The 24,764-nt window shown below is 48.8% G+C and overlaps 1 protein-coding gene across 3 annotated transcripts in view; it reads right to left on the reverse strand.

Moving 5' to 3' along the window:
* Positions 1 to 24,764, reverse strand: part of LRBA (LPS responsive beige-like anchor protein) — a 3,444,508-nt gene that overhangs the window by 2,322,105 nt on the left and 1,097,639 nt on the right. For all 3 annotated transcript variants that reach the window (XM_069631262.1, XM_069631261.1, XM_069631263.1), the window contains exon 25: positions 21,596 to 21,749. In XM_069631262.1, coding sequence (XP_069487363.1) covers positions 21,596 to 21,749 — 154 coding nt within the window. The remainder of the gene's footprint in view (positions 1 to 21,595; positions 21,750 to 24,764) is intronic.

Below are 24,764 nucleotides of genomic sequence, written 5' to 3' on the forward strand. Positions count from 1 at the left end.
CTCACACTACCGCTTTCAGGCTTTCTCAGGCCCCATCTTGCCCACCATCAGAAGAATAACTATCATATGCAGTTCTTGCTCTGGGCATTTGAGTTTTGCATGTAAGAGTACAGCAAGATCACACAATAGCCTTTTCAGGGCCTATAGCAATCAGTCTGCTAGCTTTAGGTGGTAATGACATAGACCACTGACCGGATTACAGAGTTTTTTTAAAAACAAAGACTAATGCTTCTCAGGCCTTATCAACCGCCTTTCCTCTTCCTCTGCTGCTATCCCTTACTACCCCTCTCAGGCTCCTCTGCCGCTTCCTTCCTCAGCCACCTCTCCGGCACCTCCTGGCACTTATCCGGCCACCCTGGTAACTCCCTCCTCCGCCACCCCTCTGGCACCATCTTCGTCCTCTCCGACTACCCTGCCTTCTCTTCCTTTCTCCTCTGCCCATCCTCGGGCACCTCAACACTTCCGCAGGGCATACCTCTGGCCTGTAAACCTCTCTGGAAGTCCTTCAAATGTGATAACCTGCTCCACATCGCTGCTCTCAACTCTCGTTCAGCTGTCAAACATTCCTCCGACATCTGCCATCTCCTGGAAGAGCTTGATTTCGATGTACTCAGTCCCACCGAGACTTGGTTCACAGCCTGCTCAGTCACATGTTTTGACACTGCTTCCTGATGGCTACAAGATCCTCTCCGAACCCAGAACCAACCGTCTTGGTGGGGGTGTATCCTAGATTTTCCGGAATGGATCCCTACTTCTATCATTCCAGTGCATGATTACTGCTCCTTTGAATGCCTGGTCTGTAGGCTCTCTATCTCTCCTGTCCTCCCTCTCATTGAAGCCACTATCTACCGGCCACCTGGCCAGGTCCCTCTTTTCCTCTCTGAGTGGGCTGACCTCTCCTCCTCCCGCCTTACCTCTTTCGCTCAACTTTTCCTCCTCGGAGACCTGAACATCCACCTGGATGCTACCAGCCCTTCTTTGGGTCGGGGGGTCTCGGTGTCACACTCTCCTAGCACTCTCCTAACACTCTCCTAACACTCTCCTAACACTCTCCTAACACTCTCCTAACTCTGCAGGGCACACCTTGGATGTTGCGATCCCCTCAGACCTCCCCCTCTCACCATGCCTCTCTCTTGGAGTGATCACTTTCTCCTTTCCTCCCACCTCTCTCTCTACACCTCAGGTCAAGCCGACTCCAGCACTCTCACCTACCTCAGTTGAGGCTTTCTCTCCTCCTACACCTTTGGCTGACTCGCACCCTTCCACAGCCCTCTCTAACTTTCATCTGTTCATCTCTAACACTCTGCTTGAAGGCCAAATCCAAGTGCAACTTGGTACAATTCCGACCTTGCCACCCTTAAACCTAAGTGTAGGGCGGCTGAGAGAGGAAGTGGAGGGCATCAGGCACACCCCCTAACAAACTGGCCTGTCGCCTGCTCCAAAGGCAGTACAGAGTCTCTTGTCCTCTCTAAAAAGAGAGCCCACATCCAAGTCTGCGTCATCCAACGATTCGGCCAAACCTTTCAAAGTCTACAAGGAGCTATCCAATCCTGCGGCAGTCTCTACCTCTCCTGTTCCCTCCCAGGCTCTCTGCATGACCACCTTGGCTTCTCATTTCACCACTAAAACTCAGGATCTCCTGTCCACCCTCTCTTCCTCCTCCTATACCACTCCTGGCCCATCTCAAGCCGTCTCTCCTCCTCCCTTCTCCTTTCCCCTGCTCACCCCTGATGATGTTGCTAGACAAGTCTGATCTATGAAAGTCTTGTCAAAGCAGGTTCCCCCCTGTTCATCCAGAACCATAAAGGACCACATTGACACAATTGCACCAGCCTTGGCCGATTTCTGCAATCACTCCTTTGTCACTGTAACTTTCCCTTCCCGCTTTAAGCATTCGCTTGTGCACCCTGTTCTTAAGAAACCCTCAGCTGATCCTTCCTCTGCGGCTAACTATCTCCCTATCTACATCACTCCTTTCCTGGGCAAACTCTTGGAAAAGCTGCCAATCTTCCAGCATAATCTGCATACTGAATCTGTTGGTTGCCTCCACGACCACCCGTCTGGCTTCAGAGCTGCCAGAAGCATGGGAACTGCTCTACTGAACACCTGTGAAGCCCTGCTCTCCAGTCTTGACTCGAATCTCCCTTCTGTCCTCATTCTCCTCAATGTATCCTCTGCTTTTGACACAGTCAACCATGTCATCCTGCTCAAACGGCTCCGTGACAACCTGGGTATCACTGATCAGGCCCTGGCCTGGTTGACCTCCTTTCTCATGGACCAACCTGCTCAGATCCAACTTCTCTCCCTGGCTGTTCAACCAATAACAGGCACCTCTTGCCCACCACATCACTACTTTCTGCTCCAATTTTCAGTGTTATGCGGATGACACCCAGCTCTCTTTCAGGCTCCCCCCAGCCAACTCTGCTCCTTCTCTCATAGCAGACTGTCTGGCCGCAATTCAGGAATGGTGGGCTGACAACTATCTCTGCTTTAATGGCAATAAGACTGAGCGCCTCATCGTTGGGACACCTGCTTCTTTTTGGTTTCTTTTTTTTTCTCCCCCTTCCCCTCCTACCCTCCTCCCTCCCTTCCTTCCTCCCTCCCTCCATCCTTGCCTCCCACTCTCCCTTCTTTCATGCATTCCTCCCTCCCCCACTTCCTCCCCCACTCCCTCCCCCACTCCCTCCCCCACTCTGGACCCTCTTCCTGCTCCTTCCTATGAGGCTAGGAACCTTGGTTTCATCTTCAGCTCCACCCTCTGCTTCCCTCCTCAATTTTCTGACGTCTCTAAGAAGTCAAACTATCAGCTGCACCTCCTCAGAGGTATTCTTCCTTTTCTCACTTGGTCCTCTCTAGGCTGGACTACTGCAAAAGCCTCTTTCTAAATCTGCCTGCCTCTACTGTTCAACCTTTACAACTTATCCAGAACAGGATTGCGAGACTTGTCCTTGGCCTCAAGCCCAGGGATCGTATCTCTCCAGCACTGAAATCTCTTCACTGGCTTCCTGTGGCTGCAAGGATCAAGTTCAAGACCCTCTGCTTCGTCCACAAGGCTTTCTGGGGCCTGACAGCTCTTCCTCCAAATTTCTCTTCCAGAACATCTTCCTTCTCAAGCTCTCAGCTCATCCACCTCCAACTCTGAGGGTCAGACGCTTCTCCAACCAGAGTTAGGGGCAGATCTTTCTCCTTGGCTGGGACCTCGGGACCTCCCTCTGGAACATCCTCCCTGCCCCTCTCAAACTTGAACAGAACCACCTCTGGTTCCAGAAGCAACTCTAGAACTTCCTTTTTGCTTCCGCTTTCACTTTTCCTCTCCCCTGTGGACGTACCTGGATACCCTCTGAACTCGGGCCCAGGCTCCTGCATGTCCAGTTGCCCTACCACTGCCTCTGGGCTCCCTCAGCACTTAAGGGTCTGTTCCTGCAACCCTGCAGTCCCTTCACTCTGCACTTACAAGCCACCTGTTGGCTGCACTTATTGATTTACCTGCACTTCTCCCTTCCCCCTGGCACTTCTCTCCCCTTCCCTCTTCCCTGAACTTGCACGTTCTGAATGACACAAGGCCTAGTAAGATCGTTTGTGCTCCCTTTGTTTCCCCCTCCTTGTTGCGCCTAGAAACACTTGTTTACAGGCGTGTTATAAATGCCATATTCTCCAGCATGGGGTCTGGCAGGGATTCACATGCTCATGAATATTCCCCGCCGTCAGGCTGGGAATCCTTGGTAAAAGAAAAAATAGGTTAACTTCGGTTTATAAACTGTCCTTCTCCTAAAACTGTCCTTATCCTACAAACCAACCACTGAGCTCTGGGTCACACTTCCCCAGCCAATGACTGCCCTCTCCTCAAGCCCCTCCTCTGTCAGCCATCTTCAGATTTTTACTGCACGTTTAAGTGTTGGGAGTCCTTGTGTTTTGCTCTTTGAGCGTCTGCGTTTCTTTGCGCTTTTTTGGTAGGAAAACTCTGTTTTCGGTTCAATCGAGCCCGTGTGCTCCATCGTTTATCCAACCAATTAACAGGGACCCGTTTTTCGGCAACTTTCATCGCCCCTGAAGGACAGAAATCATCTAGTGTTTCTTCTTGGAAGTTTCCAGAATTCCATCAGGCCAACACCGTGCTGGATCATGTCTGAGGAGAAGGACGGAGCTTCCCTCTTCAAGCTGTGCACCAGCTGCGGCTTGCGGAATGTTTTCACGGACGACAAGCATTCCCAGTGCCTGTATTGTGTACACCCAACACACCAGGAAGAAGATCTGCCGTGGCTTCTCCAAGCGCACGATGAAGGATTGACACGTCCGGCTGTCGATGTGGCTCAAGGCCAGGGCTTCTACGGGTGTTTCACAGGGGCATGCCTCATCAGGATCCAGCCAACCAGAGCAGGTTCTAAGTCATTTGAGGGCGCTCCATCCATGGGGGCCCAAGACAAGGCCAAGCACCGAGAGTCCGCTTCCGTTGGGCTCGCCACACAAGCGGGTCCCACAACTGTCAGGGCGCGTTCTTCGTGTCCATCTGCCTCGATCTCCAGGCACCACTCCATCTCATTGTCCAAGAGGAAGTCAGTTACCCCAGGGAAGCTGCGGGAGAAACCAAGAAGGCCAAGCAAGCCAAGCAAGCCAAGCAAGCCGGATAAGGTGTCCGACCTGCCCGTGAAGGCCCAAGTGATCAAGGCCAAAACATTCTCTTCCATCGATATAGTCACTGCGGCCCTCTCGAAGGCAGTAGAGAAGACTCCAGAGAAGAGGATGCTGGACCTTAGCCTGAGACGACCACTCAGGACCCGAATAAGTGGGGGGAGGGCAGAAGAACTCCAGGGCACGGACATTTTCATCGTCCGAGGAGGATGAGATAGTTTCGGTCCACACCATCCCAGAGGAGGTGGCGACGACGAGGAGAAAGTTGAGGAAATGCCCGCCAGAGGCAGTGGCGGCGACATGGGCGCCGGGCCGAGCGACCCTGTTCCCCAGGTACCTTCTGGACCCTCCACACGCTAGTGTTGGAGATTCAAAAGAGGATGCAGACGGCACTAGCAGCGGCAACACTGGCGGTGACCCCGTTGACACTGGGGTAACCACAGTCGAAGAAAAGGAGGAAGCTCCCTATGCCTCCATTCCAACCGTCACTGTCCTCCTCCCCCTAGGGGGACGGGGATGGACACAGCGACAACAGGATGTGCCCGCCACAAAGGGCTACTCCGCCGGATGAAGTGGGATCTTTCCACTCCATGATGGCCCATGCGTCAGAGCTTTTCCAGCTTACTCCAGTAGAGAAGAAGTAGGGCTTCAGCTGGAGGCAAAAAGGAACACCATCCTGTCGGTACCGCTTCTGGACGACGTCTGGGATGAGGGGGTGGCGCTGCTGAGGAACATTGCATCAGCCTCAGCGAAGAGAGACCGGCTTGAAAAGAAATACCGGGTGCCGGAGTCTGGGCCCAAGTGTCTGCAGTCTCGGCCATCGCCGGACTCTATGGTCAAGCAGCCGCCAGGAAGTCGTTGTTAAACTAGTCGTCTTCTTCATCTGTACCTGCAACAACGAGGGGAAGAAATTGGATTCCATGGGTAGAAAGTTCATCTGCTCGGCGCCGACGAAGTCGGCCAACGCCCTAGCCATCGTGGCCAGATACGACTGGAGCTTTGCTACAAGATGGCTCCACTTCTGGATTTCCTCCCCTTTGACAAACGGGTCGAGGCTTTGGAGATTCTTCAGGAACGCGAGGTGGCGTCAGACACACCATCACTGTGACCCTGGACATTGCGGACACGGGTTTCCGCCAGATGGGAAAGAGGGTTTACCTTCATTGTCGTGGCTGGATCAAGGCCACCAACTTTAGACAGGAGGTCCAGACGAGGGTCCCGGACATGCCGTTCGACTGAGACAACCTTTTCAGGAAGGCCATCGATGAATTCCTCCAGGCCATCAAGACCGACACAGACGGCCTGTGCCTTGGGCACACTGCAACAGTACCGTCCGTCCCTTCGTTCCTCTGGAGGGAAGTCTAGTAGATCTTTGAAGGGTTTCGGCGTGGGCTCATCCTCTTACCACCAAACCTCCCGTTCCACAGCCCAGGAATAGGCCAGTGACACAGAAGGAACTCCCATCACCATAGTGGTGGGGCACCACGCCTCAAATCTTCGCCACCTGCATGCGTACAAAGATCTTGCAGATGGTCTGCGTGCATCCAGCAACACCTCAATCACCTCCTCAGAGAGGTCCCAGTCATCATATCTCATCCTCTCAAGAGCCACGCTTGTAGGTTGAGGGACTCCAGGCCTGGGTGAAGCACCCGTCCCTCCGACTGACTTAGGAGATCGGTTCAGAGCATCCGCCAAATTGTTCTCTGTCCCCGCCAGATGAGCTGCTGAGACTGAGATCCGGTTCTCCAATAACCAGAACCACAGCTGCATCACTTCTCCGCAGAGAGGGCCGGAATGCACGCCACCTTGCTTATTCAGGTAGTGCATGGCCACTGTGTTGTCTGTCAGAATCAGGACATGCTTCCCCTCCAGAGACAGAGCTAACGCCCTCAGGGCTAAACTGATGGCTGGCAATTCCAGTCTGTTGATGTGCCACCTGGCTTCCATTGCTGCTCAAAGGTTGTTCACCTGCAAGTCCTCGCAGTGAGCACCCCAACCCTTCAGCGATGCATCCGTGACCACTCAGGCCTGAGGCCAAGAAGGCCAGAAGGGTTCCCCCGTCATGAGATTGATGCGGTCTGCCCACCAGTCGAGGTCGTTGACCACTTGGCTGGACACCTTGAGGGGATCCAAAAGTGCCACAGCTACTGTGACTATTGGCCCCATAAGAGCCACTGTAGGGATCGACAAAAAAAAAATACAGGAGGCCATGAGACCTAAGAGGTGAAGGAAGGAAGCCGCTGGTAATGTGGGTTGGTTCCAGAACAAGCCGACCATCTGTGCCAAGCTGTTGAATCTCTCCTCGGGAGGGAAGGCCTTCCCTAACCAGGTATCTAGGACTGCTCTGATGAAATGAAGCCTCTGCACTGGCATCACACGTAGGACTTCAAGTTCAGGGAGAAGCCCAGCCTGTGCAGTAGCAGGCAGGTGTCCTCCAGATGAGACAAAACTTGCCTGCCAACTTGCCTCGGATCAACCAGTCGTCCAGGTATGGGAACACGTGGACCCCAGATCTCCTGAAGTGTGCCACAACTACCGCCATGAGCTTGGTGAAGACCCTTGGAGCGGAAGTCACCCCAAAGGGAAGCACCTTGAACTGGTAGTGCTCATCTCCTATGAGAAACCTCAGGAACTTCCTGTGCTTTCGATTAATCAGCTCATGGAAATAAGCGTCCTGCAGATCTATCGACACCAGCCAGTCCTGAAGTTCGAGAGCGTGGAGAATTTCTCTCAACGTCACCATACTGAACTTGTCTTTCCTCAGGAACATTTTCAATTCCTTGAGGTCCTGAATGGGACGGAGACCTCCTCCCTTTTTGGGCACCAGGAAGTACCGGAAATACCAACCCGATCCTCTCTGCTCAGGCGGTACCTCTTCCACAGTACCCTTCAACAACAGGACTCTCAGTTCTTCCTGGAGCTCTTGTCCAGGTTGGATTGGAGGAGATAGGGGTGTGTCCAGTGGTTTTCTTAAGAAGGGCAGACAGTAACCCCACCAAACGAGCTGTAGGGCCCAGGCCACTGGGGCCAATGCACTACCAACCCGTCCACCAACCAGTAAGTTGTGGGAGGGGAAATCAAAGGCTTAGGAGGCTGGGTTGACCCGCCCCTATCGCTGCTTGTTGGCCCTTCCGTGGCATGAGGAGCTGCGCATTTTTGCCATAAAGGTGCATATCACCTGCAGCCTCTTGCCCTGCAGGAGAAGTTGAAGGCAGGTTTGGCCGACTGCGCAGCCAGGCCTAATTTTTTTGCAGCAATTTTCTATTCCTTACATTTCTCTACAGATTCAACAGCTTTCTGAAACAGGAATTCGCCCTCGAAGGGCATGTCCAGTAACATGTTTTGGACAGTAGGCGAAAAGCCTGAAGACCTCAAATCGGCCTGCCACCTCAACATTCTAGCCGATGCCATTGAACGGCCCACACAGTCGGCCACGTCCAGCCCCGTTCGCAGCAACTGCCTGGCCACCGCTTTCCCATCCTTCACCAGTTGTAAGAAGTCCCTGCACATCTCCCCATCCAGGGATGTACTGCGCAGCATGCTCCACTGCCATCCAGAGATCGAAGGAGTATTTGGCAAAAACACTAGCTGCCAGGTGTAAAAATCATTTTGGCCAAGGCATCAATTTTCTTAGCTTCTCTGTCGGGCGGCAGATTGGAAGTGGAAAAAGCTGATCTGGATGGAGTAGGGATGCTGCAATAGAGGGGTCAAAGGATCAGCAATTGCCGGATTCAGAGGCATGTTGCGTTCTGTAACTGGACCTTCGTCCAATATATCCGTCAGGTCATACCCATGTACTGGCACTGCTGAAGATTGCAAACCCAAAGTGTCAATCGTACTTTCCATCAATGCCCTGAACTTGGCATGGTTATGTGTATAGGGCTGGCTTTGCTGGAACTCCAGGTCTGGTGAAAACCGCTGGCCTCGTGAAGCCTCTGTGCTAGTTCCAGAAGTTGAGTCTGGTCATCGAAATAGTTGACGCCTTCTGTTCCCATGAAAATGGCGTCAATATCTCCCTGGTCATCCGCGTCGAAAATGGTCGACACAGTGCTGAAAAGAATTGTGAGGGAGGGGCGAAGGATTTCTCACCAAGAGTCTGCGCCAAGGGCTTGTCCTTCGGCGCCTATAGTGTGGCTGTCTATCGACCGAGGCTGCAACGCTGGCACCTTGAAATGAGTGGGAAGGACAAGTCATTGAGCGCCCTCGACGACTCCTTTGGTGTCAAGCTTGAATCAGAGTCCCAATGATGTTGGTGGCGCCGCCTCTTCTTGCAGGACGAATGGGACCTTTTCTTCTTTCGCCAATGTTCCTTTTTGGGTTAAGCGCCTCGGTCTCAGCTGCTGAGGACTGGGCTGCCAACTGCACCAGAGATTTAAAAGGCGGTCGGCCTAGAGTGAGCTTTGCAACCTTCTCGTGTAATGATTTCATTTGCAATTTGGCACACAAAGGACACCCCCTCTGTGTCATGACTCGTGCCAAGGCACCAGAGGCATAACTGATGCAGGTTGGTAACTGACATTTTGGTGTAGCAGTCGGTACACCGCTTGAATCCCAAAACCCGGGCGACGGACATCTTGCGTCGAGGAAAAAGATTTTCTGATGAAAACGACGATTATAGAGTCGAAGACTTGAATGTGTTCCTAAAGCAGCATGTCAGTGTTCAGAAAAAAGGAACTGAGGTGTGGGACCTAGTGACCAAGTATATATACGACACCCAACATCACGTCCGGAGCTCACGAAGCACTGAGCAAGACGGATTGACGATCGACCGCCGAGTCGAGGTCCACTACGCCCCCTGTCAAAATAAAATTCCAAAGCAGTGAAGCTGGATGGGATATCTATCAGATGAGGAATCTGCGGGAGAAAGGCAATCCATTGAAATTGATATTTTACTAGCCTGGAAAGGAACATTGGACTCTTGGTCCAGCACCAGAACCACAGTTGCAGCGGCCTTGGCCAATATATCAAATATCATCAGAATTCCTCCCACTACTTTAGCGTGGGGGAAATGATGGGCATGATATGACTATGAGCGGAGATTGCTCATAGTCAGACTCCCTGGAGTAGCGGTTGCAGTGGTATTACATAGACTAAGATGAAGAGTGGTGCTTGAGAAGCGTTTGTATGATAACAGAACCTTTTGGGACATTTCATTGTTTTCTTATCTTTTTTTCTCTGCCTCCTCAGGGTTGGAGATTCCTCCAACCCTTTGGGTTTCTCAGCTTATCAGATGTTCTCCTTTTGGGGTGGAAGGCTCCAAAGGAGTCAGTGACTGTACAGCGGCGAAGATCTTTGTGGCATGCCCTAAAACCATGTTAGGGTGCATTGACTAGAAGTAGCCACACTTATTGTCATAATAAGGACACAAGCAACAGACAGGAATTATGAGGGTCAGACAGAGGCCTGTATTTCCAGGCTTAAAGCCTGGTACCTTGGGGGGTTGGTGGGGGTAATGAAGCAAAACAAATTGCTAAGAAGTGTTGCGTTCCAGAAGCAGCATGTAGAGCACACTGAAAAAAGAAATTGAGGTCATGGGGCCCAGCGGATTCCATATATACTATCCATGACGTCTTATCCGGAATCATGGTCACAAACTATGCCAATGTGGAGCCCCATAGAACTCTCTGGTGGCTCAGAAAGTTCTGTGATGAATTCCAAGGTATTGTCACTGCTTTACATGGGGAAACCCCTTCCAATGGGGCCAAGGAGGTGAGACTACTACCAGACAGTCCAGCTGGGGGTGGTACTCATGGGAGGATCTCACGGGGAGGGAGGACCACATTGAGAGGAGCAACAATTCTGGAAAAACGCAGTACCCCTTTCTCTCCTGCCGTCCCTCAAAAACACTCCAATTCCACACTACCCAATGCCCCCATGTATTTTTGCAGTTTATCCCAAGTAGGACCAACTGGGACCAGCAGGAGGCCAGGAGTAATGACGAGCACGGACAATAACAAATGCACAGAATCTAGTGTTTTGAATGATCATATTGGTCAGCTCTCATTCAAAAGCAGAGTTTAGTTTAAGTTTATTTTGTTTATTTCTATAGCGCCACAGTACCGGCCTGAAGGCATTGGGGCGCTACAGTCACGAAAACATGATCAGACAGACCACAAATACAAATTCTGGGGTCAAACATATCCCAGGGACTCCGGGGATTAATACCATAAACATTACAGAGATAAAACATAGCTAAAAGCTAATCACAATTAATCCAAGAGAATTTTAGAATAGTCGCAGATAATGTGAAAGTGACATTTTTGCACAGTCGCAAAAAGCAGGCAAGATTAGTCTGGCTGCAACCAATGACAATTCAGTCTTTGTTCACCCCTTGGCATCAGTCCTTAACTTATGAAAGAATCTGAGGTCTTGTCCTTGGACACAACCAGGACCCACTCAGCTAGGCAACCAGAACAAGACCTTGTTTCTAAGGGCTTCTCTGGTTTCTTGTCTGTCCGCATTTCTAATAATAAGGTTTCCATCATCTCCAACCAGCTTCTTCAAGTTGGAATCAGAAATCCCAGGCATTTTAGATCTTTTAATGCAAATATCTTTTTCAAAGGGAAAGTCAGTCATATTATCCCCAGGGTGCTTCAGATAAGTAGCATGCAGAGATGTAGAGATGGAGAAGCCGCAAACACAAACTCCAGGGGCAGTCACCATAACGGTAGTGGCAGCTGGGCACCGCACTGTTGATTGATGTTTGTTATTTTCAGCATCACCAATTACCACACTATAGCAATTCATCGAAACAGGTTGGACCGGTGTAGCAGGCATATGAGAGTATACTTGCATAACAAACAAGTCACATTGGCAAGCCTTATCAATACTCTCAACGTACACTTCAGTCTGGCAGGCCACATCCAACCTATTTTTTTTTTTAAAACTCTTTTATAGTAGGCCATTACAGATTCATCACATTGCACATAGAATACATTAATACACATAATTCACATGTCAGTGGACACACATTTCGTCATTTACAATCTCATTGCATAGGAGCGTCATCATCTGAGGCCATTTCGCAAAGGTACGTCCTGAACGGGGCCCATATGTCCTTAGGGCGGCAGCACGGTGTCACAGTCATTGTGTACTGCTCCTCACATTCGTTTACATAGGCCAAATCTCGAAGGAAATGTTCAATTTTGGGGGCAAAAGCGCTTGTCCAGCATTTCAATATGCATCTTTTTGCCACAACGCACGAGATATTAAATAATCTCCTAGTCTTTTCATTTTGTTTACCTATGTCTCCGAATGGATATTTCTGCGGCGCCATGTTTGCTGGGATCTGCGTGATATCTTCGAGTATTTCTGCCACTTCTTTCTAAAATGCAGTGATTGGGAGGCATTCCCAGTACATGCGGTACGATCCTGCCCAAGTAGTTTTACATTTCGGGCATTCTCCCGAGTGAGCCGCAGAGAATTTAGCCATCTTCGCGGGGGTATAGTGTAGTCTATTTAAGATCTTGAACTGGACAAGTCGCAGTCCCGCGTTCATGGATACTGATTTTGTGAGCATGCAGTATTTTAACCATTTTTCGTCTGGGATGCTCAAGTTTAGGTCTTCCTCCCATTTCATTTTGATGTGATTTTTTGTGGGAGTGTGTGTTTATACTAGTGAGTATAGTTTGGAAACTCCTAGTCCCATTCCCGATGTGGTGGCCTGTATGTATGGGTGAGATGGTGGTTCGTCCGGGAAGAGAGGCCAGCGTGCTCTGAACGCCGATTTCATCCTATGATATTCTAGTGTTTTCAGTGGGCCCCGTCCTATTGCCTCCCCAAACTCCTCCCTTGTTACCAGATTTCCCATTCGGATTTGAATTTCTCTGTTCGGGTCCCAATGCCTTTGTATTGTTTTATCCAGTGTGGGCGGTATACCGGGATATTTCCACAATGGAACATCTGGGTCATATGGAGTTTCTATGTTTAGTTTTTTGTACAGTGTCGTCCATGCGCGCACTGAGGTTCCCACTGGATCGTAAGGACAGGAGTCTCTATATTGGGAATAAAACTTAACGGAACGGAGGCTTATGGGATGGGCAGCGAACTTTTTGAGCCATATGTGAGGTGAACGGTCTTCAGGGTCATACCAGTGTTTCGCAAATTGTGCTTGCGCCGCTAAGTAGTATAGCTCAAAGTCAGGTGCCGCTAGCCCTCCTGTACCATAGGGCTCAGTGAGTTTCTCCCATTTCATTCTGGGGGTCTTCTCGTCCCACAGAACGGATATCGCCATTGTTCTTATTTTATCGAAGAAGGTCTTGCCCGGCCAGATTGGTATATTAACAAACAAGTAGAGTAACTTGGGGAGGACTACCATTTTAAGGATGGAAACCGGCCATTTAGAGATATGGGAAGCTTGGCCCATGTCTGAAACTTTACTTTCAGTGTCTGTATTATGGATTCAAAGTTCTCAGTATACAGTGTGTTTGTCACGGGATACCATTATACCTAAATATCGCATGTGTCCGGTTGTCCATTTAAGATTTTCAGTGGGCATGCGGTATGCGGTGTCAGAGGTAGTATCTCCGATTTCCCATTGTTAATTTTATAGCCTGAGTAGTCGGCGAATTTGTATATGTCTTGCATTAGGGGTGCCAGGTTGGCATCAGGGTCCCGGACGTATAGTAATGTATCGTCCACATAGAGCGAAATCGATTTGGGTGGGCCTGACATTCTTATCCCTCTATCCCCGTGTTTTAGTCTGACCATTATTGCCATAGGTTCAATAGTTAACGCAAACAGTATCGGTGAGAATGGGCAACCCTGCCTGGTACCTCTGCCCAGTGTGAATAGGCCAGAGATCGTGTTGTTCGTGAGAACTCTCGCTACAGTTTTTTGGTACAATCATTTAACGTATCTGATGGAATTGGGGCCCATTCCAAACCTACCAAGCACTTCGAGGAGATACACCCAGGACATCGAGTCTAACCGAGTCTAACGCCTTTTCGGCGCTGAGGGATATCGCCACTGCCTGCGCCTCTGGGTCCATCTGTGCCATTATTGCGAACAATCTGCGTAAATTCAATGCTGTGCACCTAGTGGGAATGAATCCGTTCTGATCCGGATGGATCAGAAACGGCATATTCAGTAGCAGCCTGTTCGCTAGGACTTTGGCGAACACCTTGGCGTCCATATTTATGAGCGAGAGCGGTCTGTATGATGACATGTCTTGTGGAGGGTGGCGGGGTTTCTGTAATACTGTTATTAATGCTTCCCGCATTGACTCAGGAAGCTCATTCAGCTCCAGTGCTTCTTCCCATACCAGCATGATTGGGACCATTTCTTTTCCGAATTCTTTATATAGTTCCACCCCCAACCCATCGGTTCCCGGGGCCTTCCCAGAATGCAATGCTTTTATGGCTTCTATGAGTTCTTCCTCAGTAATTGGGCTTTCCAGGGCCATTTTAGCTTCTGGTGGGAGGGTCGGGAATTCCAGGCTGTCTAGGTATGTTTGTATTTCTGGTGCCGTTTTCTTGTCGTTGTTCGAGTATAGGTTCTGGTAGAATTTCAAGAATTCGTGGTTTATGGCTTGGCTCCCTGTGACCACCCCTCCCTCCATTTCGTGAATGCTTGTGATCGGAGTGTGCTGGCGGTCAGCTCTGATGATGTTGGCTAGGGCCCTACCCTCCTTATTACCTTCACTGTATCTGCGTGCCCTGGCTGGGGCTGCTATATATTGCAATTCTCTAGCAGCCAATTTATTGAATTCTTTTAAGAAAAGATGTATTCTGCTAGTGTGTCTGCGCTCTGGGTTTCACTATAGGAATTTTCCAGCTGACGAAGCTGTACTTCTAATTGAGTTAATTCCCGCCTTACTGATTTCAACAGCCCTGTAGATTTGGAGATCAGTGTCCCCCTCACCCATACCTTAAAGGTCTCCCATATTGTAGAGTATATTTCTACTGTCCCCATGTTGTTATCAAAGAATTCTTCCATTTCTATATGTAATGCTTCTGTGACATTCAGATCTTTTAGTATATTCGCAGGCATTCGCCATCTCCTTTGTGGTTTTGGAACATTTCCAAACAGTAGGTCTAGGGACACTGGGGAACGATCAGATAGTGTCTGAGGGTGTATCACGCAGCCCTCAATCATGCTCAGCATGTCTTCAGACACTTGCCAATAGTCTATTCGAGACTCCGAGTCGTGCACACTCGAACAGTATGTGTATTCCCTTGTACATGGATGTATCGCCCTCCAGGCGTCACTCAGTGTCAATTGCGGCATGATCTGCTCTAATACACTGGATGCTTTGGACTGCGTTCGTTTGACTTTGGATGACCTATCCATATCCAGATCCAGCACCAGGTTAAAGTCTCCTCCCCATATTATGCTGGAGGTGTCGAGTGTTGCCAGCAACACCAGCATATTGAGATAGAAGTCTGGGTCGTCTATATTTGGACCATATGTGTTAACTAATACAATAGTTTTTTTCTGCCATTTCTCCCCCACACCACCACATATCTTCCCAGAGGGTCAATTTTATTACCTTTAGACTTAAATCCCAGAGATGGATGTAGAGTTATTGTGACTCCTCGTGCCTGGGTGGAGTACTCTGTATGGTATCTTTGTTTGCCCCATGTGGGGAGTATCGTTGCATTACCGGAACCCTGTGCATGTGTTTCTTGTAGCATAACTATATGGGGCGAGTGTCTGGTAATATATGTTCCGATTTTTCCGGTTTTGGAGGGATTATTCAAGCCTCTCGCATTCCATGATAATAATTTAATTTTCATCCCACTATTCCTGTTCGTGTTTCCAGTCATTGTGTCCATTAATCCTTGCTCTGTTGTACATGTATCGCTTAGTATGCATAGCGCAATATACTGTTAGACCATTAACAAAACAACTTTCATAACTCTTCAATAGTTCAACCCCCAGTCCGTCCCCATTCCATCCCTCCTGCCCACCACCCCCATCATCTGCCCCAACTTGATGATTGAACCTTACAAACTTTTGGAGATCTCCTGGGGTTGCCATGCTGCCGCTGAATGGCCACCAGTTCCAGGCTCACGTCCCGGCGTTTTCAGTCACTTGTGGTGCACCTCCGCTTATCACTGTTTCCTTCTGTTACATCTTCACAGGTAATGTTCGCTTCGATTCCTCAAGTACTTGGGCAGTGTCAATTCGCCTCAGGGCGAAGCCTGCATTTTGATCTGGGCCACGGCCTGCCGGGGGAAGAGGTATATGGACTTCTATATATGCCGTTGCAGCATCAGGGTTCTCGAAGAAATGCGCCCTTCCCCCGTGTTGGATTTGCATTTTAGCAGGACATATTAGTGCATATTGGACCTGTCGTGCCCTCAGCAGCCTTTTCACTGGTTCGTAGGATCACCGGTTGGCCTGAACTCCTGCCGAAAAGTCTGGGTATATGTGGATACGATTTTCTTCGTAATTCAGTGTGCCTTGCTCCCGGGCTTTCCTAAGAATCACGTCTCTGTCCCTGTAATTGAGGAGGCACGCCACTATCGTGCGGGGTGGTGCCCCGGGTTTCGGCGGTGGAGCATGTGTGCGGTGCGCTCTCTCAACTAGAAAGTGTTCTGAGAACGTTTCGGGCCCAAAGAGGGTCCGCAGGAGGGCTTAGACTTGTTGTCCCATATCCCCTTTACCGAATTTTTCTGACACACCAACAATCCTCATGTTGTTCCTCCTGGAACGAGATTCTAAATCTTCACACTTGGTTTGTATTTTAAGAAAGTCATTTTTCAATTGTATATGTCTCGATCATGGTTAGCAATAGTGTCTTCATTAGTACTAATTCTGCCTTCTGTTTCTGTAATTCTGGAACTTTCCTTGTCCACCCTTGCCTTTAAGGATCCGATCGTTGAAATATCATCTAGTTTCACGTTTATCGCAAGGAATCCATTTTGGAGGATCGTGGTTAGCCTGTCGACTCTGTCTTCGTTTTCAGTTTCATTTCGGGATTTTGAGGTAGCCAGAGCTTCTGGCCCGGGTTCAGTCGTTTGGCTGTTAGTGAAAGAATCCATTGGCCCTTTCTTCCTGGTTCGCGCTCCTTTGGCCTTTTTCTCCAGCATTTTGCACTATCCTTATGTCTTAACCGCACATTCAATGTGTCTGCCGATTGGTTGTTCCCCAAAAGCGATGTGTATTTTTCTAGGTGAGGGCCGTGACCTCTTGATGTTTGCGATGCAAGACAGCTGCAATTCTAGTGTTCATCAAGCTGTATTTGAAACGGGTTACATTTTACTTGTGCCGTATATATTGTTTGTCCTTGCCCCCAGAAGCAGAATCTTTATATTTTCGGGTGATCTCCCTCTTCCACCTCACGTTTCTGCCTATGAGGGGGGGGGATGGCGGGGGGGGAAGTAGGGTCTTCCTTGCGTTAGTTCGTGAGTGGGTTGTGTTCTCCCACGTATTTTGAGGAGTTTTATTCTTCGTACCCGTTGTTACTGCAGCTTGCGCAGCCCGCCTGCCACTTCCCAGTGCAAGCGTTCATGTCGCACGGCGGGAGCGTTCCAGCCTGTGAAACAAGCCTGGAGTTGTTCCGTCCGCAGTGAGTGGCGGGGGGAGGGACGCGGGAGGATCGCCCGTATGAGTCCCACAGAGGTGGTTTGCTGTACCGCTGTTACTTGTATGCCTGGCGCCCCTATCACGCTGCTACTGTTCCGCTCCCTCCGCTGGGGGTTCTGCGGATCGCTGGAGGAGGACACGGTTCCGTGCCCCCCCCCTCAGTTTGCCTGCGTGCCGGGTGTAATCCGGGTTGCTGGGGTTTCGTATGGATTATTCTGCCAGGAGCGCCCTTTCCCGCCGCTCGGCTCCTCACCTTTGCTTAGAGTTTCTTCGTTTCCCCCTTCCTACGCAGGGTCGCTTCGTTGAGTGGCTGGTCGGGTATCTCCTCACTAGTGGGAAGTCACACACTGAGCCGAAAGTCTTCTTACGCTAGGCCGCTGGCACTCTATGGTCTGCTGGCCAGAGCGTCAGCGGTTGTTTCCTGAATACGTGCGGTTCTGGGATGCGGCTCACACCGTCTCCCTCTGCCGCTCGAAATACAATCAGCCGTATCTCCTCACCACGCCACCCTTTCTCCACCGGATTTCTTCAGCCGGTAGCAAGGGTCTTCCGGCATACTCTATGCTTATTTTTACAGGTCCGCGGGGTGCCCCAGAGCAGGATTTTTCAATTAGGATGTTCGCCAGGACGGAGCTCTGACTCTAGGCGGCCATCTTCGTTGCGCACAACAGCCCCCCCCCCACATCCAACCATCTTGAGTAGCCTGTGATGTAATATTGTCAAAAGATTCCACAAATAGTCAAATATCCATACTGTTCTTACATTGGGTGATATCGAAAATAATGTTCTCTTAAATAAATTGCCAGGTATTGGAGACCATTTGGCTATCATATCCCTTAGTTTCCCATATGAGAGTGTGTGAGCAGCTCCATGACCACATTCTCCATAGACTTCGTATGAGACTTCATTGCTTTATCCACAGCTACCAAGTGTCGAGATGGATTACCTAAACTGCACATCAGCCCTCTCATACTCTCATAAGTGCCACCTCCAGCGGATGCTCAGGAACCTTCTAAGAGCCAGCTTCTGTCTTAAACGACTCCAAGCTAGTCGTGGTATCACCCATAAGAGATCCCTTATCCTCAATAATAGCATGTCTTTAATCGTGAAGGCGCTGCCTTCTGCGCACACTCCCTCTCAGAACTTCAAAGACATGACTTGTGCTAGGAATCATATGATATGGGGGGAAGAGCAATATTCTGGGTGTGCCAGTTGCATTGTGTTTAGAGCCAGAGCTCTGTTAGTAGACATTTTAAGAAAAGGGGGCACTACGAGCTAAACAGCTTGTTAACACAGATGATGCACGCAGGCAACCTGGATGCCGGGGACCTAAGGGGAAAGTCAACATGCAGAGATTGCATCAAACAATAGCCTGTCCTGACAACATAACCAAACACAGGTCAGGCAATATCTACTCTACAATAAGCAAAAGCAGGGATACCCTAACCATAAGCCCAAGCCACGCTGTACTTCATGCCGCACTGACTACATAAGACAGGATACCTTAATGTGGCGTCGGGCAGGAGAGAGGGAAGAGAACAATGGCGTCTTCTTTTTCGGCTCGGCATGGGTCAAGAGCCTGGCAAGCTACACACAGACCAGCCGAACAGAGAAGCAGACGGTGGTCGGGAGAGAGGCGCACTCAAAGGAGGCCTGTGAAGGAGAAGGCAGACCGGAGAAGAGGAAAGATAGCAACCGGTAACCGAGGGCGCTGGAGTGCAGAGAAACCGCTGCAGAACTGCAGAGGAGACGCGCGGGAGACAAGGGAAGGCTCCCAGAGAAGCCACCTGAGATTCTGGGAGACGCACAAACAGGGTGGTCGCCAAGACCCTGCAGGTACTAGGGTGGCTGATCCCAGCGTTGGAGAGACCCAGAGGGTGCATGAGGCCCAAAGCAAAGCACAGAAGGAAGCTTCACCGGGACAGAGTAACCAAGTGAAGGGGGTCTGGAACCCATATTGGGAAAGCATATCCCGAACAGTAATAAAGAGTAATACAAACTTTTCATATACAAGTGGTACTCAGAGACCTTGGCAGGGGAGTAATGCAAGTATTTGAAGAGAAATCAGACAAAAAGAACTGTGCGACTAACCAAGTGAAGGGAGTCTGGGACATACACTGAGGAAATGCACCCTGAACCGTAATAAAGACGAAGCTTGCGTGTACAAGTGACACTCAAGAGTCTTTTGCAGGAGAGTAAATCAAGGCTTTGGGTAGAAGCGAATAGAGAGAACTGTGCAAAGGAGAACGTTGATTACCCTATTTGGCAGTAGAGTGGACTAAGAGGGGTACTGAGAACAGGGCCTGTGACCCATAGCAATTCAGAGGAAGACAAGCGCTTATTCTTCCTTGTCGCAGTCCCTGGGAGCCAGGTATGTTCACAAAGGGTTGCAGACCCTTAATACGGCTTGGAAAAAGTGTCCAGGCTATTCTTCCTTGTTGCAGACCCTCGGAGTCAGGTCTGCCAAGTAAAGATAAGCACCTATCTTGACAAAAAGATACAGCGACAATTTGGATACAGCTTGGATAGACTCTGGGGGAAGGATTTGACCCCTTGCGTCTTGTGGAACCTTTGTTTGCTTTTCTAGACATTTTGGTAAATTTCACTTGGAACTACAAAGCTGGGCTGCAGGTTGACAGCCAAAGACATTTCCCATTTCACCTTATGTTAAGTTTAGCTTGTGAGGGATATATTAGGATTGGGACATTCTGACACAGACAGTTTCATTAGCTAGTTTTGTTGAGGCAGGGAAACCCCTCTTAGAGGTAGGGTTAGTTAAAATTTCCTCCAACTCCCCTGCCCCCCATTTTTGATATTCATAAAAGTATTTGCCAATCAACATACCATCCTTGTGTCCGAGCCTTACTCCGACACCCTCACAGTTCACAAAACCAGAATGACACCTGGAGCTAATTGTAAGAGGAGGAATCTGTGGTAGAAAGGAATTCATTAGAAAGGTTACCCATTTATCTTTCACACGTCTGACGAATGGGGGGGGAGAGAACGTCTTGACCGGTGTAAAAGGGATTTTGGGGTACAAAGAAACATAAGAGGCACCATCCGAGAGTATTTGGTGTTACATCTTTCCATCATGGGGAATGCTTTCAACAAAGTATAGCCATTGTGAGGTTTCTCTTCGCACTGGAGCTAGAGGCGAAGAGAGTAGGGACTTGATTTCAACTAGATACCAAATCTTAAAGGTCAATGGTGCAAAGGGGTCACCTTTGTTTCAGTCAACATGAAATCAGCATCTAGGGTAGGTCCTGGACAAAGAAGCTTGAAAGAAAATCATCCATTAAATGGCAATTACTTCTGCAAATGCACAAAACAGGGAGCAAGCCTGTAAGATGCAGTATAGGTGGCATATTACTGTTGGCTACGATGCACTGTTTTGATCCCAGGCAGTCATAGCTCAGCTGGAGAGGTTGTGGGGGAAGGGGGGTGGTTCATGCACATACAGTGGTAATATCCCAACCTTGAAGGATTCTGGGTAGAGGAGACCTTGATGACTTGGAGTTGTGTATGTGGCTGCAGCCAAGGAATCGTAAGGGAATACTGCTGAGGGCAACAGCAGGGGGATTTTCCATCCGATGGATGTGGAAGTTTCATGATCACTGAAATGTTTTAGCTACAGAACAGGTGTCTGAGGCCAGATGAAGCCCACAGTCCCTCCCCATCACACGCTTGGTCTGGCTGTAAGTAAGCAAGCAGTGTGGGAAATCCTATCCTAGAATGTGCGACAATTGGAGCGGTCCTAAATGGGACTTAAATGTTGTTTCTCAACATGTGGCAATCCTTCCTAAATACGTGCCCAGGGAGCAAAATGATCTAATTTACACAGCGAGATACACAGTGAACAGCATTTAGTTAGAGATTACTACTCAGAGATGATTCAAGATGCTTGAAACATTAAAGAGGTCTCACATAAATGACACTGTGTGGGTTGGATTGCTTGGGGAAATGGGAAACCGGTTATTTCTGTAGTGGTGCAAAGTGCTTGGTTGCTTTTTTTCTCTGCTTTTGCTCTTTTTTCCCATTCCCCCTTTCCTTTCTGGGTATTGCACAGGCAAGATTTACAGCCTTGTTTTCATAGCACCATAATCACAAAATTTAGTGGCTTCAAATTACGTTTTTATTTATACAATCCTAGAAGCTGAACAAAAAAAGACTTGCGCATCACAACATGTTATACTATTTTGTAAATAAAAATACATCTCACAGACTGTCAACACTCCTCACAAAACAATATTGTTCCCAAAAGGCATTTGTCTCCATTTGCCCTCATCTAATATTTTGGAGTTTTAGTCCTATAGTTTATTGTTCATAAAATGTTACTTATTTGTGTTGTGATTTAGACACAAAATCTGTTTTCACTTGTTATACATCAAGGCATCTTGTAGAGGTAGAGTAATTGAAATTCACAAAAAGTCCTTACTGTAGCAGATGTAGCTGCAGACAGAAGAGGTAAGATTCCACCACAGGCCATGACCATGTTATCCATAACTTGAGAAATGAGGTGAACGGTATTGTGCACAAAGATTACATTTTCACTATTATTCACAAAGTCCATCACAGTCTTAGTAGAGTGGCTGAAAGAAAAAGAAAAATATCAACCCCTTTAAAGAAGACAGTAGATATAATAGTCACCTATGCCAGCTATGTACATATCTCTGATTGGGTTCTTAAACTGAGCAAAAAAAAGATTATGAGATAGAGATAGACATCAATGAAGGATATTGAATAGGTAGAACACAATACAATTAGATAAAGAAAGAACATGGGTGAAAGAAAAATCTACACTTTGAACTCTTTGCTTAATACTACCAACTCCAGCGCTTATGAGCAATGGTCACGTAAAAAAACGTTCAGATTGAGTCTGGTCTCCATCCCAGACAACGTGGTTTGAATATGCCTGCACCACCATGCAGGCCCAGAAACATTTCTTAAAGATGTGGGCTACATCCCCAACCTGACGTCTATAGTGCTTCCAACTATCACCCTTTGTTCCACTTGTTCTTTCCCCTATGCCATATCAGATTGCATTATGGTGTATGCTTGTGGGGCGCAAGGTGGGTTTTGTGAAGCAGTGAGAGCAGGAATAAGAGGTAAGTATCTTACCGGTAACTCCATTTCTAACTCCATTTCTCCAGCATTGGTATATTTCATAGATGCACATGCTATGAACATTCCCCGTCGTCAAGCTGGGAATCCTCAGTTAACTTTGTACGTGAGTAATTAAAGAAAAATAAACATCCCATTTTGTGGCCGATCACCCTCCTTTTGGGTGCTTTTGGTCTCCACCAATGGGACATTGAGTATGTATCTCCTCCCCCGCAGCCTCCCTTCATATTCTACCGTGTCTATGGTGGATATGACCATATAGGAAGAGCCTTTTTTCTGCAGGGGATGGCTGGAGGGCAAATGTGAATCTATGAAAGATACCAATGCTGGAGGAATGGAGTTACAGGTAAGAAAAGTACCCCTTCTTCAGAATTGATTCATTCATAGATTCACATAGAATGGCGGTAGGTAACAGAAAAAGGCATACCTCGTTGAAAGAGGTGCTGCAGGACTGCTCTCCCGGTCTTTGCGTCAGCAGTATGTTGCTCCTGGAGGCAGTAATGCCTTGTGAATGTGTGCAGGACCGCCCAGGTAGCTGCCTGCCAAATGCCTTTCAGGGGCACCCCAGACCACATTACAGCTGAAGCTGCCGAAGCTCTCGTGGGGTGGGCGCGAGCAGGACCAATAAGTGGTTTGTTTGCTTGCTTTTGCATGGCAGAAGGAGATGGTGGGTGATATCCACCTCGCAATCCACTGTTTAGAGATTGCTTTTCCCATGTTTGGAGGTTCCATATGTGAGGAACAGTTGTGTGGGGGCTCTTGACTATCTAGTTCTGTGGATGTAATATTTGAGTGTTCTCAGTTTCCAAAGAGTGCAAAGCAATTTCGACTGCTGTTTTGGGTTCTTGGAAGAACAGTGGGAGTGTAATTGAAGAAAAATTATGAAAGACTGAAGATATCTTTGGCATAAAGTGCAGATTGGTTGTGAGGACAACCATCTTTATAAAATCGCAGGTATGGTTTGGATATCATGAGGGCTTGCAGCTCCGAAACCCTTCCTGCCGATGTAATGGCTACCAGAAATGCGACCTTCCAAGAAAGAGACTTTAGAAGAGCCGTTGTCAGTGGCTCGAACTGTGCTTTCATGAGCCCAGCCAGTATCACACTGAGACTCTATTGTGGTGCAAACTTTTTTGTTGGTGGGAAAGATCTAAAGAGACACCTCAAAAAATGTTTGAATAGTTGGTCACTGAAAAGAGGTGTTTTTCTCCTTTCTCTGGTGTAGATTGAAATGGCCGCCAGATGAACTTTAATGGAAGTGTGAGAGTCCCCCTCGTGTCAAAGCTAGAAGGTCCGGAAAGATAGCTTCTGGACTTGCTCACAGGGGTTGATTATTCAGTTGTTGTGCACATCAGGAACAGAACCTTTTCCATTTACTTTGGTAGGAGCGATTTGTGGCTGGGCTCGTGCTGCCTTTAGAATGCCTGCGCATTTGCATAGGATATTGAAATGGCTGAATTCTTTGAAGTCAGGTGCCACCCAGTCAACCTGAGTGTCTTCGGGTCGTGGTGTAGCACCTTGTTGTCGTTTTGTGAGAGGATTGCTGCGTGGTCGTGTAACTGGATCCGGTTGCCTCTTCAACAACTGCAATAGGTCTGAGTACAACGTCTGCCTCAACCAATTGGGTGCTATAAGAAGGACTTTGCACGGGTACGTTTGCATCATCTGGACCACTTTTCTGATGAGTGGGAACAGAGGGAAGGCATATGCGAATAGGCCTTTCCAATGTAACGAGAACGCGTTCCCCATTGATCCCTTCTGGTTATCCTGCTGGCGAATTGGACACATTTAGCGTTTTCCTTCTTTGCAAATAAATCAATGTTTGGTTGTCCCTGCTTGGCGAACAGAACATTCAACTCGCTGTTGCACAGTTCCCACTTGTGGGATTTGGTTCATCGCCCTGCTGAGGCTGTCTGCAATCTTGTTGTTCACTCCAGATAGGTGAAAGGCTTGCAATGTTATTCTGGTGGATATGGCCCAGTGCCAAATTCGTTGTGCCTCCTGGGACAGCGTTGCCAACCTTGTTCCTCCCCACTTCTTGATATAATACATGGTTGTTGTATTGTCAGTGAGCACTCGTAATCATGGAGTTTTTGAGTACTGACGGGAACAACTTTAAGGCGTAACCCATCGCCCTGTGCTCCAAAACGTTTATGCAGAGACTGGTCTCATCCTTTGTCCATTTGCCCTTGATGTGTAGGGATCCCACATGCGCTCCCCATCCTGAGAGTGAGGCATTGGTTATGAGGTTTTTTGTCCTGAGTGGGGTCCTGGAATGCCCCCCCCCCCTGGGTGATGTTTTCTCGTGCTGTCCCGCCCTGCAGTTGGTGCGTGAGCTTTTGCATGATCCGCATTCTGTCCTTCCAAGATCCTGTTCTTTGGGCCCAGTTGGTCACCAGGAACTCTTGGTAGTGGGTGCATGTTGAGCCTGCAGTTGGGTATGAGAGGAATGTAGGAGGACATTGTCCCCAGTAATCTCATGC

This window comes from Ambystoma mexicanum, chromosome 6q, assembly GCF_040938575.1.
Source record: "Ambystoma mexicanum isolate Mex_15411 chromosome 6q, UKY_AmexF1_1, whole genome shotgun sequence".
NCBI lineage: Eukaryota > Metazoa > Chordata > Amphibia > Caudata > Ambystomatidae > Ambystoma > Ambystoma mexicanum.